This window comes from Macaca fascicularis, chromosome 6 (genome assembly GCF_037993035.2).
Source record: "Macaca fascicularis isolate 582-1 chromosome 6, T2T-MFA8v1.1".
In the NCBI taxonomy this organism is placed as follows: domain Eukaryota; kingdom Metazoa; phylum Chordata; class Mammalia; order Primates; family Cercopithecidae; genus Macaca; species Macaca fascicularis.
The window spans coordinates 144,613,288-144,628,480 of record NC_088380.1 but is presented as its reverse complement, the minus strand read 5'-3'; the positions used below and the strand labels follow the sequence as shown (position 1 = coordinate 144,628,480).

Here is a 15,193-nt window from a genome sequence, read left to right as displayed (position 1 = left end):
GGGGAAGCTGAGGTTTGGGTTTATGCCATAAATGTTGCCCACATCTTTGTTCCATAGGCTTGATTTAAAGACAATTCGATTAGATATTTTACTAAGCCTTTTACTCTATAAATAAATGTCTTTACACAAACGGAATATTGCTTTTTAATGACTAGATAAGCTGAGCATAGAGGGGACAGCATCATCCAGCGAAATGAAGGTATCTGACATGGGTCTTCTTACATTTACCACCTGGAAAGGAATGGGGGGGGTTCTTATCATTTATAGAGTAGGGATAATTGCAGCATCCTTCAGACTGGCAGAAGGATGACATAAGTTATGAGTAAAATGTCAGAAAACATCTAGTGATCTAAGATTCACAAGGAGAATAAAAATGACTGGCTGGTTCCCTTTGGTTAAAACGAACTGGCCAGATGCTGCAAGGCTCCTTGCTGGGATTGGCCCTCTGCAGCCACCGTCCTCACGCTAGGGCCTCAGGTCTCCTAGCAACAAGTTGTAGCGTACGAGGACGGCCGCGGAGGTGAGTACTTAAGAGTCAAATTCAGAATTTGCAGGTGCAATCCAGAAAGTCCCCGCGGACCCAGAGGCCCTGCTTTCCAATTAGGCCTGACCCTATGCACAGAGAGGTCCCTGCGGGACAGGGTCGCTTCACAGAGGCAGCCGACCGAGGCTGCTCACGCCCCGCTGTAGTGGTGTGTGGTTGCCCACCAGTCACCGCCCCCTCGAGCCCCCACCACCACCCGCCCCACCGCCCTCTGCTGCCTGAGGCTGTCGCTGGTTCCATACCTTCGGTCGCCCCTTGGCCTCTGGTCATGTGAGCCCATAGTCCTTTCCGCCTCGGTGACAGCGTGTACGAAAAGCCGAGGCTCGATTTGGACATAGTAGCAATCCTATTATTGAGACCCTGTATATAGAAAAATATGGCAGTTTCTACCTTCATCAGTTAATAAAATCAAGTACCTACTATTGCTATTCTTAATCATAATTACATTGAATTTGCGATGGGGGGGAAATGCGTGTCATTGCAGTTGATACTGTTAAGAAACTCGCAATTTGTGCCCTGAAAAGCCATAATGGAGATATCAATGCCTCCACCTCAGATATATGTAGAAAAAACTCTGGCCATTATCAAACCAGATATTGTTGACAAAGAGGAGGAGATACAAGATATTATTCTCAGATCCGGATTCACCATTGTTCAGGTAACTTCTGGGTATGATTCATGCTTTTTTCCTCTCTGCCCTTAAAAAAAATGCTTATGTAAATGTGCCTACCCATTTAAACCCTTAGTGTTCAGCATTAAATTTAAGTTTATTATTCTAAGTATAAAAGTTATATGTGATAGTTTTTAAGAAGATATAAAATGAGAAATAAAATGGACTTTTCCTTCACCTGTCTTCTCCCACCCCAAGTCCCAGGCTCCAGAGAGAGGCAACCTCTTAACACTTTCTGTTCTTCCAGGAGTTTTCTATGCATTTATAAATATTTTCCCCCCATAAAACAGAGCAGTCCCTTTCCCTTGACCCCCTTTACAGAGTCCCTCAGATAGGATTCCAGATCAGTACATCTGAATTGATCTCACTCTTCCGAATTTCTGTGTAATATTTCCCTGTGTATTAGAACTACAGTTTATTTACTTGATCCTCTATTGATGGAATTTTAGGCTATTGGTATTTTTTTCAGTTACTGCAAACATTTAATGTTTTAAGCCTTACATTTGTTCTGCAATTAGTAAACATTGTCATTCTAGGGGTTTGAAAGTAAGTATAAATAGCATTGTTAAGGATAATAAAATAGAATTGAATATTTTTAATCTTCCTCTTTTATAGTTTTTTTTTTTTTTTTTTTTTTTTTTTTTTGAGACAGAGTCTCCCTCTGTAGTCCAGGCTGGAGTGCAGTGGTACGATCTCAGCTCGCTGCAACCTTTGCCTCCTGGGTCCCGGTTCAAACAATTCTCCTGCCTCAGCCTCCTGAGTAGCAGGGATTACAGGCATGCGCCACCATGCCCAGCTAATTTTTGTATTTTTAGTAGAGACAGGGTTTTACCATGTTGGCCAGGGTGGTCTTGAACTCCTGACCTCGTGATCCACCCGCCTCAGCCTTCCAAAGTGCTGGGATTACAGGTGTGAACCACTGCACCTGGACTCTTTTATAGTATTCTTATTTGAATTTCCAATTTTTTATTTTCTCACATTTATACGTGTCATATTGCTTACTCAGTCAGTATTTTTAAAAATAAAGAGAAAATGGCCAGGTATGGTGGCTTATGCCTGTAATCCCAGCACTTTGGAAGGCCGAGGTGGGTGAATCATAAGGTCAGGAGTTTGAGACCAGCCTGGCCAATATGGTGAAACCCCCTTTCTATGAAAAATACAAAAATTAGCTGGGCATGGTGGCACGCACCTGTAGTCCCAGCTACTTGGGAAGCTGAGGCAGGAGAATCGCTTGAACTCGAGAGGCGGAGGTTGCAGTGAGCCGAGATTATGCCATCGCACTCCAGCCTGGGCAATAGAGGGATATTGTCTCAAATAATAATAATAATAAATAAATAAATAAATAAATAAAGAGAAAATATCAATCTTCAGAAAAGACGTGGAATTTCAGTTGCGCTTCGAAGGACAGGTGGAGTCCGAGGGTAGGGATGGTACAAGAAAGTGTTAGGAAATATTTAATATAATTAAAGACTCAGGTAAAGAACTTTTTAGTAAACGTTAGGAAAACTGGTAGCCACTGAAAAAGTTGGATCAAGTATTATATACCAGGATAAACTCCAAATGAACCTGAGATCTAAATATTTAAAAAATTAAACCATGTAAGTTCAAGAAGAAAAGATAATGGATTTGTTTTGTTGTAGGAGTAGGACAGCCTTTTTTTATTATGACTTAAGATCTAGGAGCCATGGAAGAAAAGGTTGATAAGATCATATAAACAAGGCCAGGCACTGTGGCTCCTGCCTGTAATCCCAGCACTTCGGAAGGCCAAAGCTAGTGGAACACCTGAGGTCGAGAGTTCGAGACCAGCCTGACCAACATGGAGAAACCCTGTGTCTACTAAAAAATACAAAATTAACCAGGCATAGTGGTGCATGCCTGTAATCCCAGCTACTCAGGAGGCTGAAGCAGGAGAATCGCTTGAACCTGGGAGGTGGAGGTTGCGGTGTGCCCAGATTATGCCATTGCACTCCAGCCTGGGCAACAAGAGCGAAACTCTGTCTCAAAAATAAAAAAATAAAAAAATTTTTAGGCCGGGCGCGGTGGCTCAAGCTTGTAATCCCAGCACTTTGGGAGGCCGAGACAGGCAGATCACGAGGTCAGGAGATCGAGACCATCCTGGCTAACACGGTGAAACCCCATCTCTACTAAAAAATACAAAAAACTAGCCGGGCAAGGTGGCGGGCACCTGTAGTCCCAGCTACTCGGGAGGCTGAGGTAGGAGAATGGCGTAAACCCGGGAGGCGGAGCTTGCAGTGAGCTGAGATCCGGCCACTGCACTCCAGCCTGGGCTACAGAGTGATACTCCGTCTCAAAAAAAAAAAATTTAAAAGATTATATAAACAAAAAATGTCTGCACAATGAAATAAACACCATAAGCAAAGTCAAAACAAAACAAGCTTGAGGAAAAGATTTGCCACTCATAGACGACGGACTAGTCTTCCTAATATATAAAGAGCTCCTAGAAAAAGATAAAAATAAATCAGTAGAAAAGTGGGCAGAACAGATGGATGGTCACAGAAAAAGAAAATCATTTTTGAAATGTATGAAATGATGCTCAATCTTTAGGTGGGAAAAAAAGCAAGTTAAAACTACACTGAGATTCCATTTGGCAAAAATATAAAAGTAAATGGCACAACCCCTGTCAAAGGGAATCTGGCAGTTATCGACCAATACAACAGATGGACTTACCATTTAATCCCCCAGTTCTGCTCTTGGAAATCTGTCCTATAGAATTCCTTGTGCTCTTACTACCTGTCATGCGCAGAGCCCTGTTTAGTCCTGTCAGTAAGTGCCTGTATTAATAAGAAGTGATATATATGCAGGTTATTTTTTGCAGCATTGTTTTTTTTTTTTTTTTTTTTTTTTTGAGACGGAGTCTCACGCTGTTGCCCAGGCTGGAGTGCAGTGGCTCGATCTCGGCTCACTGCAAGCTCCGCCTCCCGGGTTCCCGCCATTCTCCTGCCTCAGCCTCCTGAGTAGCTGGGACTACAGGCGCCCGCCACCACGCCCGGCTAATTTTTTGTATTTTTAGTAGAGACGGGGTTTCACAGTTGTCTCGATCTCCTGACCTTGTGATCCACCCGCCTCGGCCTCCCAAAGTGCTGGGATTACAGGCTTGAGCCACCGCGCCCGGCCTTGCAGCATTGTTTAGTTATCAACAAAAGATTGAAAATAACCCAGGTTGGGAGATTAGAAAACAGGACTAAATAAACTCTGGAGAACCCACCAAATTGCATAATGTGCAAATAATTCTAAATAGAAGAATGAGGAACCCATCTGTACTGTTATGGAAGAAAGCAAAGTGTGTAGCAAAAAGAGCAAAATAGCAAAAAAAGCAAAATCATGTGTACCAACCTTTTGTGATAGAGACAAAGTAATATATTCATGTTTGCCAATATTTGAAAAATGAAATTCTGGCGGAATAAAACAAACATTTGAAAAGGGTTACCTATTGAGGGCAAGGAAGAACTGGGTAGATTAGGACATGGATAGGAATATGATTTTTCAGTACATACTTTTTTGTATTGCTTTGAATTTTTGAATCCTGTAATTATATTACCCATTAACTTTAGAAAAAACAAATGAAGTATACGGATAAAGGTGTCCCATTTAAGTTTTTTAAAAGGCCATATTTTGGCTGGGTGTGGTGGCTCATGCCTGTAATCCCAGCACTTTGGGAGGCCAAGGTGGGTGGATCACCTGAGGTCAGGAATTTGAGACCAACCTGACCAACACGGTGAAACACCATCTCTACTAAAAATATGAAAATTACCTGGGCGTGGTGGCACGTGCCTGTAATCTCAGCTACTAGGGAGGCTAGGACAGGAGAATCGCTTCAACCCGGGAGGCGGAGGTTGCAGTGAGTCAAGATCATGCCCCTGCACTCCAGCCTCGGTGACAGAGTGAGACTCCGTCTCAAAAAAGAAAAAGAAAAAGAAAAAAAAGGTCCATATTTTAAAAAATATTTAGTGACAAACTTAATAATTAAGTGGCTAGTGTTAATTATAAATTAAAAATTAGCCGGCCATGGTGGCTCAGGCCTGTAATCCCAGCACTTTGGGAGGATGAGGCGGGTGGATCACTGAGGTCAGAAGTTCAAGACCAACCTGGCCAACGTGGTGAAACCTTATCTCTACTAAAAATACAAAATTAGGGCTGGGCACAGTGGCTCATGCCTGCAATCCCAGCAATTTGGGAGGCCGAGGTGGGTGGATCACCTGAGGTCAGGAGTGCGAGACCAGCCTGGCCAACATGGTGAAGCCCCATTTCTATTAAAAACACAAAAATTAGCTGGGCGTGGTGGTGGGAGCATGTAATCCCAGCTACTCGGGAGGCTGAGGCAGGAGAATTGCTTGAATCCGGGAGATGGAGGTTGCAGTGAGCCAAGATTTTGCCACTGCGATCCAGCCTGGGCAACAGAGCAAGACTCCATCTCAAAAAACAAACAAAAAGTAGCTGGGTGTGGTGGCGCATGCCTGTAATCCCAGCTACTCAGGAGGCAAGGCTGGAGAATCACTTGAACCTGGGAGGTGGAGGTTGCAGTGAACTGAGATTGCCTGGGCAATGTACTGAGACCAGAAAAAACAAACAAACAAACAAAATTTAATGTAAATATATATGACACTTTCCCTGGTTAACTTTCAGAGCGAAGGCAGCTATGGTATATCCTTCATTTTTTGCTTTTATTGCGGTAAAATATACATAACATAAAATTTATCATTTTAACCATTTTTAAGTGTACATTTCAGTTGCATTAAGTACATTCACATTGTTGTACAACCATTACTACTGTCCATCTCTAGAACCTTTTCATCTTAAACTGAAACACTCTACCAAATGCTAACTCATTGCTTCCCTCTTCCCCATCCCCAATAACCACTATTCTACTTGCTGTCTATAGGAATTTGACTATTCAAGCTATCTCATTTAAGTGAAATTATGCAAGTTTTGTCCTTTGCTCTGTATGCTTTTAAAATAGGCTTGGGAGTCCATTGAACTTGAGGCTTTCCTGTCCCACCTAAGGGAAAAGCTGAAAAATGATATATCGTTTCAATAGATGGCAGTGTTGCCTTTGTTACAAACTAAGAGTTCTGTTCTGATAGTACTTGATATACTGGCTCTTTGTGAAAATATTCAACCTAATTTCAGACGAGATTGGGCATGTTCAGGGTGGTATGGCTGTAGACTATCCAATATAATTTCAAAAAATTTCACCTGATCCAATTTTAAAGCAACCAATGGAATAATTGATTTAGTATCAATTTTAGTTAAAGATGAACCCTTAATTTTTAAAATTGTGCTACATTGGCTGGCATACCTGCAGAAGATAGGTTCTCCTGCTTTTTAAGGGGCAAATGGCAGATAAGGGCTTACATTTCAACAGATGAGATTTTATTTTTAAACTCAGCAAGAAAAAAAAAACACTTAACATGCATAATCATAAATAGTTTCATGTCTTAATTTTAGATAATAGAATTGAGGGTTATGCTAAAGCAGGTGCTCTTGTAATTCCTGGCATCTTTTATTTATTCACTATATGAATTTCAATTTGAGAACAAATGTCAGCACCTTTTTCATAGTAACTGGCCCTTCACTGGTGAGAATGTTACACTTGTCCAGCAGGTCCTATTCATAGCAGAGCTGCGCCACCTAGGTAAGCGTCTTGCCAAACTTCTTGCTCTGGGCAGTTTGGTCCCTTGCTACAAACCAAGCAATTTTACCAAGTTTCTGAAGCCTGCGGAAACACGGAATTTTGGAAAGGGCTTTAAGAGGTGGGTCACTTGGTAAAATTCACACTTACTCTCAGGAAAATCTAAGACATTTTAGAAAGACAGATTTCTGCCATAATCATGGGGATTTTTAGCCTTCCCTCAGTGACATACCTCCATGTCTCATCATCCTTACTCCAGGCAGAGGTTCTTTGATTTCTACTTTGAATCCCTCTGTTATATTTTGAGCATTTTCCCTCCTGACCCACCTTTAGTGGAATTGAAAAAACAGTAGTAATACATTTTTTTTTCTTTTGAGACCAAGTCTCACTGTGTTGCCCAGGCTGGAGTGCAATGGCATGATTTCGGTTCACTGCAACCTCTGCCTCCTGGGTTCAAGCAAGTTTCGTGCCTCAGCCTTCCGATTAGCTGAGACTACAGGTGTGCACCACCAATTTTTGTGTTTTTTGTAGAGATAGGGTTTCGCCATGTTGCCCAGACTGGTGTTGAACTCCTGGGCTCAAGCAATCTGCCTGCCTTGGTCTCCCAGATTGCTGAGATTAGAGGCATGAGCCACTGAGCCCGGCTGGCAATAATAAATAATTTTTAAAAACCTTCAAGGCTGGGCGCAGTGGCTCACGCCTTGAAAAAAAAAATGGCACTCAAAATAGCTGCTTCTAGAGAAAGCATGATACTTTCAAATTAGACTCAGCAACCATGATTTTTTTTTTTTTTTTTTTTTTTTTTTTAGACAGAGTCTCATTCTGTTACCCAGGCTGGCATGCAATGGCGCTATCTCGATCTTGGCTCACCACAACTTCTGCCTCCTGGGTTCAAGCAATTCTCATGCTTCAGCCTTCTGAGTAGCTGGGATTATAGACATGCACCACCACGCCTGGCTAATTTTTGTTTTTGTTTTTGTTTTTTTTTTTTGACGGAGTTTCACTCTTGTTGCCCAGGCTGGAGTGAGGTGGCATGATCTCGGCTCACTGCAACCTCTGCCTCTCGGGTTCCAGTGATTCTCCTGCCTCAGCCTCCCAAGCAGCTGGGATTACAGGTGCCCGCCACCACGCCTGGTTAATTTTTTGTATTTTTTGTATTTTTTTTTTTTTTTTTTAGTAGACACGGGATTTCATCGTGTTGGCCAGGCTGGTCTTGAACTCCCGACCTCAGGTGATCCACCCGCCTCTGCCTCCCAAAGTGCTGGGATTACAGGCGTGAGCCACTGCGTCTGGCCTAATTTTTGTATTTTTAGTAGAGACAGGTTTTCACCATGTTGGCTAGGCTGGTCTCGAACTCCTGACCTCAGGTGATCCACCTGTCTCTTCTTTCTCAAAGTGCTGGGATTACAGGAATGAGCCACCACACCGGCCTGATTTTTCTTTTTTCTTTTTTTTAGGCGGAGTCTCGCTGTGTCACCCAGGCTGGAGTAGAGAGGTGCAATCTTGGCTCACTGCAACCTCTGCCTCCCGGGTTCGAGCTGTTGGCCTGCCTCAGCCTCCCGAGTAGCTAGAACTACAGGCATGTACCACCATGCCCGGCTGATTTTTATTTTTATTTTTTTTTGAGGCAGAGTTTCGCTCTTGTTGCCCAAGCTGGAGTGCAATGACGTGATCTTGGCTCACTACAACCTCCGCCTCCCAGGTTCAAGCTGTTCTCCTGCCTCAGCCTCCCGAGTAGCTGGGATCACAGGCGTGTGCCACCACACCTGGTTAATTTTTTGTATTTTCAGTAGAGATGGCATTTCACCATGTTGGCCAAACTAGTCTCCAACTCCTCACCTCAGGTGATCCACTCACCTCGACTTCCCAAAGTGCTGGGATTACAGGCGTGAGCTACTGCGCCCGGCCTAATTTTTGTATTTTTATTAGAGATGGGGTTTCACTATGTTGGTCAGACTGTTCTTGAACTCCTGACCTCAAGTGATCTGCCTGTCTTGGCCTCCCAGAGTGTTGGGATTACAAGCCTGAGCCACCTCGCCTGGCCTAATTTTTCTTCATGTTACAGTGAATCAAGATATTTATGACAGAACCAGAATAAAGAACACACATGTTCAAATGAAAAACTTTTTTACTGCATCATTATACTACATATTACTTTTTTTGTTAGTTTATTTGATACAGGGTCTGCTTTATCGCCCAGGCTGGAGTGCAATTATGTTATCATGGCTCACTACCTCTAATGTAGTGGGGATTACAGGCACACACCACCATACCCGACTAATTTTAAAATTTTTCATAGAAACAATGTCTCCCTGTGTTGCTTAGGCTGCTCTCTAACTCCTGGCTGGGCTGAAGCGATCCTTCCGCCTTGGCCTCCCAAAATGCTGGGATTACAGGCATGAGCCACTATGCCTAGCTGTTATTTCTAAGTATGAGAAATAACTCATAATTTCTCATACTTAATGAGACCAGCTCCCAAAATAGTAACACAAATAGAGAAACATGAATTTGAAATATTAAGTCCAGTTTTATTAATTGAAGAGTTATTTACTTTAAGAAGGAGATGTGATAAATTTGTTACTAACAAACCATATGCTGAGGGAGGCTGCCTAACTGGAATAATTTTTCTTTGTCGCCCGGACTGGAGTGTAGTGGTGCAGTCTTGGCTCACTGCAACCTCCACCTCCCGGGTTCAGGCAATTCTGCCTCAGCCTTCTGAGTAGCTGGGACTACAGGCACATGCCACCACGCCCAGCCAATTTTTTGAATTTTAGTAGATACAGGATTTCACCATGTTGCCCAGGCTGGTCTCGAACTCCTGAGCTCAGACAATCCGCTGGCCTCGGCCTCCCAAAGTGCTAGGACTACAGGCATGAGCCTCTGCACCTGGCCATAATTTTTCTTAAGTAGGTGAAGTAATTCCTCTTACTATCTTATTTACAACATACATTTAATTATATCCTTTTCTTTCTTCATAATACAAAGATAAACCTCGAAGTTATAATCAGATTGGTACTAGTTTCAAGTTAGTAATGATTTTAATGAGCTATCATTGAACTGTCATTTTAAATGCTTTTGTTGACTTTGTGTCTTTTATAGAGAAGAAAACTACACCTCAGCCCTGAGCAATGTAGTAACTTTTATGTGGAACAGTATGGAAAAATGTTTTTCCCCAATTTAACAGCTTACATGAGTTCTGGACCACTTGTCGCCATGATATTAGCTAGACATAAAGCCATCTCTTATTGGTTAGAACTTTTGGGACCAAATAATAGCTTAGTAGCGAAGGAGACACATCCAGACAGGTAATTTTCAGGGTTGGGGGGATGGCAGGGAATGGAATCCATCTGTGAAAATGAAAAAAAAAAACAAACAAAACTAATTTCATTGTAATGGGAATTTTTGTTTTATTATTTGGAAGTTTTCCAAAATCAGCTTTTTTTTTTTTGGGAGGGGGCGGGGCCTGGGGGTCCATTTTACATTTTAAAGTGTTAAATGCCTATCTTAATACTACATGCCAGAAAAAGCATCAGAGAATGTCTGATTTATAGTTGATTACCCTTATTCTCTCAACCTTTAAACTGCCACTGAAGTAGGATTTTTAGATGGAAAAATTGGGATGGTATGTTAAAATAATAATGGTAATACAGGAACAGAAATTCAAATTTTCAGCATTATTGCTAATGTATGGAAATAAGATATTGAGTTCTTGCACTTTTGAATGTGCATTGCTTTTTTACTTCTTACAAAACAACACCACGTTTTTATCCAGAGAACTCCTGTTTTCCCAGTGTATTCCTCCTGCAGACGTGAATATATTTGATCCTTATCTAGATAGATAAGCTTAAATTTAAGCTTAAATTTGACATAAATTGTGAAGCTTTCATATGTAAGAAGTGGCAATGCTTTTGTAAAATTCTTAAGTGGAATGCATGCATATAAAGTAAGGAATAGATGTCAGACTGGATGAACATCATCTCTAACTTGTTTTTAGTCTAAGGGCAATTTATGGCACAGATGACCTAAGGAATGCACTTCATGGGAGTAATGACTTTGCTGCTGCGGAAAGAGAAATACATTTTATGTTTCCTGAAGGTGAGTTACAGATGACTAACTTGTCAACTGCATCTCCTTATTGTTTGCTTTTTCTTTTATTTTGCGGATATAGCTGGGAAGGAAGATAAAATAACTTTTTTCCAGTATATTTTGTTAGGTTTTCAAGTTGTTGTTACTTAAAAACTTGAAGCCACAATGGAAAACTTGACATTTCCTTAACAACTAAATTGTGCCCTCTAGCGACTTTTGAGAAGTGTTTAATTTTTTTTATTTATCTATTTTTAACATTAAAAAAAATTTAAGACAGTGTCTCACTGTCACCCAGGCTGAAGTGCAGTGGCACAGTCTTGGCTCACTGCAGCCTCAAACTCCAGGGCTCCGGTGATCCTCCCACTGTAGCCTCCCAGGTAGCTGAGACTATAGGTGTATGCCACCATGCCCAACTAATTTTCTTTTATCTTTTGGAGAGATGGGGTCTCACCGTGTTGCCCAGGATACTCTCAAATGCCTGTGCTCAAGTAATCTGCCTGCCTTGGCCTCTCGAAGTGCTGGGATTGCAGGTGTAAGCCACCACACCCAGCTTAATTTCTTTTTTCTATCTTTTCTCTTGCATTAGACATATTCTTCTGTGTTACAGTTCTTTCTAGTTATCCTGAAAGGTTCAGTAGAGTTTGTGACACATGAGAAAAATAATCTCTCTTGGAAACTACATTTGATTTACCATCTTCTCTAACAATTTACTGTTTGCCTAACAAAGTCTCCTGCAATTGAGAAATTAATAATTAGTCCCTTTTTTTGTTTCCTTACTGTTAGAGAAGTTGTAAGCCTTTGAGAAGTGGACATATGAGGAAGAACACTGAGGTTTTTGGTTTGTTTTTAATATTTTTAGAGCAGAAATAAAATTTGGTGATATTTGTTATAAGGAAAAAATGCAAAGCATTGAGCAAAATTTTGAATTTGTTTTAGTATGTTATTTTTCCTGTTATGACTTATTTTTCCCTAAGTCATTTAGATCTGTTCCTCAGTATTTTCCACTGGAGATTAATTCAAATAAAACTGAAAACTGTCTTGGAGATTTAAAAGTTCTTTATTTATTTATTTATTTTTTGGGAGATTTCACATTTTTTTGAATAACTGATGTGATACAATAGTATCACTGTTGTTTGAATTTCTAAATTCAAAATAAATATATTTCACATTTTGAGTACTTGATCTGTTACTTTTTAGTGCCAACAGGCTTGGTAAAGGCCTGATGCTGACCTGACAATGGGCTGACAACTTTCCTCCACTGGCCTTTTAGTCATCCTCCCAAGGGAAGACCTGCTTCCCTCCTTTCTGTACAGTCTGAAAAGTCCCTGATTCTTAAACAAGGAAACAAAAACTAGTTTTAAAATTGTATATTTTTTCTCAAAGCAGTCCTCCTGCCTCAGCCTCCCAAAACACTGGGATTACAGGAGTGAGCTACCGTGCCCAGCGAGAGGTCTTTTTAATGTGGTAGCACTTTATATTAGTCTTACAAGTGAATTAGACTTTTGCTTGTTAGCTTCTGTTATTTATTTATCTATTTGAGATGGAGTCTCACTCTGTCACCCAGGCTGGAGTGCAGTAGCATGGTCACAACTCATGGCAGCCTCAACCTCCTGGGCTCAAGTATCCTCCTACTTCAGCCTTTGAGTAGCTGGAACCACAGGTGCATATCACCAGCCCCAGCTAATTTTTGTATTTTCTATAGACATGAAATCTCACTATGTTGCCCAGGCTGGTCTTGAACTCCTGGGCTCAAGCAATACTGCTGCCTCTACCTCCCAAAATGTTGGGATTATAGACATGAGCCATCACGCCTGACTTCTCTCTAGCTTTTAAATAAAACAGGATAAAAATTCATTTTATCTTAAATAGAAGGTATATTTGAAAGCTCTTCTTACTCATTGGATTATATTCCTAAACTGTAATTTTCTTTCTTTTCGCTTTTTTTTTTTTGGAGATAGAATCTCACTCTGTTGCCCAGACCAGAGTGCAGTGGCACAATCACAGCTCACCGCAGCCTTGGCCTTGCAGACTCAAGTAATATTCCCACCTCAGCCTTTGGAGTAGCTGGAACCACAGGCATGCACCACCACACCCGGCTAGTTTTTCAAGTTTTTTGTAGAAACAGAGTTTTGCCATGTTGCCCAGGCCAGTCTGGAACTGTTGGGCTCAAGCGATACTCCCTCCTGCCTTCCAAACTGTTGGGATTACAGGGGTGAGCCACTGTGCCCAGCCAACTGTTATTTTCAGTTGCCTTTGATTTTACTCATTAAATTAATCCTCTAGGCATGAGTTTAGAGATCTAGTTAGACATTTGAGAAGCAGCAAGTTGTAGGATAAATATAAAATCATTAATTACTTAGCACATTGCAGATCTTTTGCTGTGAAGTTCTTTGGAGCAAGTACTGAGAGTTTGCGGTATGAGCGTCCTCTTACTTAGCAGTCGATCAACAACTATGTGCAAAACTTTATACGACAATTCATTCAAGCAAGTTATCAAGATATTCAAAGACATGTTCTTTTTTTTTTTTTTTTTTTTTTTTGAGACAGAGTCTCGCTCTGCCGCCCAGGCTGGAGTGCAGTGGCACGATCTCGGCTCACTGCAAGCTCCGCCTCCCGGGTTCACGCCATTCTCCTGCCTCAGCCTCCCGAGTAGCTGGGACTACAGGCGCCCGCCGCCTCGCCCGGCTAATTTTTTGCATTTTTAGTAGAGACGGGGTTTCACAGTGTTAGCCAGGATGGTCTCGATCTCCTGACCTTGTGATCCGCCCGCCTCGGCCTCCCAAAGTGCTGGGATTACAGGCGTGAGCCACCACGCCCGGCCCAAAGACATGTTCTTAACCCTTGAAAAAAGTAATGCTGGCTGGACGCAGTGGCTCACACCTGTAATCACAGCATTTTGGGAGGCTAAGGCAGATGGATCACTTGAAGTTAGGGGTTCGAGACCAGCCTGGCCAGTGTGGTAAAACCCTGTCTCTACTAAAAATACAAAATTAGCCAGGCATAGTGGTGGATGCTTGTAATCCCAGCTACTCAGAAGGTTGAGGCAGGAGAATTGCTTGAACCTGGGAGGCAGAGGCTGCAGTGAGCCGAGATTACACCACTGTACTCCAGCCTGGGTGACAGAATGAGACTGTCTCAAAAGAAAAGAAAAGAAAAAAGTAAAGCTCTCTTCTTTCCCTTTTTTCTGGGGGGTGGTCACAGGGTCTCTCCATGTCACTCCAGATGGAGTGCAATGGTGCGATCATAGCTCACTACAACCTTAAACCTCCTGAGTAGCTGGGAATACAGGTGTGTACCACCACGCTCAGCTAATTTTTTAATGTTTTTGTAGAGATGGGGGTCTCACTACATTACCCAGACTGGTCTCCTTTCCCTTTTAATAGAAATGGCTAATTCAAAGTTTTGCTATATTCCATTTCTTCAACACATTTATTAAGTTGCCTACTATTTGCCATAAATGCAAAGATGAATAAGAAGATATCCCTGCTATCAAAATGATTATATTTGAAAATAAATATACAGGCTGGGTGTGGTGGCTCACACCTGTGATTCCAACACTTCGTGAGGCTGAGGTGGGAGAATCTCTTGAGTCCAGGAGTTGGAGACCAGCCTGGGCAACATAGCAAGATCTCATCTCTACAAAAAATAAAAAATTAGCTGGGCATGGTGGCCCATGTCTATAATCCCAGCTACTCCGGAGGCTGAGGTGGGAGGATCACTGGAGCCTAGGAAGTTAAGGCTGTGTGAGCTGTGATGGCACCAGAGTGCTCCAGCCTGGACAACAGAGTGAGACCCCGTCTCAAACAAACAAACAAATAAATAAAACAAGGATGACAGAAAACTTAAAAAACTTAAAGTTCATCCATGTAAGAAACATGAAAACACTGTTTTTGTTCTCTCATTAATTTATTCAGCCCTAGCCTGGCATGATGGCTCATGCTTGTAATCCCAACACTTTGGGAGGCAGAGGCAGGAGGATTGCTTGAGCCCAGAAGTTTGAGAGCAGCCTGGGCAATATGGCAAGACCCTGTCTCTACCAAAAATATGAAAAATTAGCTGGGGGTGGTGGTGCACACCTGTGGTCCCAGCTACTTGGGAGGCTGAGGTGGGAGATTTACTTGAGCCCAGCAGGTTGAGGCCGCAGTGAACTGCATTTCCACTGCTGTACTTCAGCCTGGGTGACAGAGTGAGATCCTCTCAATAAATAAATAAATGAATAATTCACTAATGAAATTAAGAAAAC

At 42.0% G+C, this 15,193-nt stretch overlaps 1 protein-coding gene across 7 annotated transcripts in view; it reads left to right on the top strand.

Moving 5' to 3' along the window:
- Positions 1-351: 351 nt before the first annotated feature.
- Positions 352-15,193, top strand: part of NME5 (NME/NM23 family member 5) — a 54,018-nt gene continuing 39,176 nt past the window's right edge. For 4 of the 7 annotated variants that reach the window (XR_010587635.2, XM_065546798.2, XM_073994337.1 and 1 more), the window contains exons 1-4: positions 485-520; positions 1,029-1,202; positions 9,964-10,169; positions 10,859-10,959. Coding sequence is in view for 4 of the 7 variants with exons in the window: in XM_065546798.2 (XP_065402870.1) it covers positions 1,074-1,202; positions 9,964-10,169; positions 10,859-10,959 (436 nt within the window). In the remaining 3 variants the exon portion in view is untranslated. Of the gene's footprint in view, positions 521-1,028; positions 1,203-9,963; positions 10,170-10,858; positions 10,960-15,193 lie in introns of all 7 variants that reach the window. The other 3 variants (XR_012414111.1, XM_073994338.1, XR_012414112.1) reach the window with 2 other exon arrangements.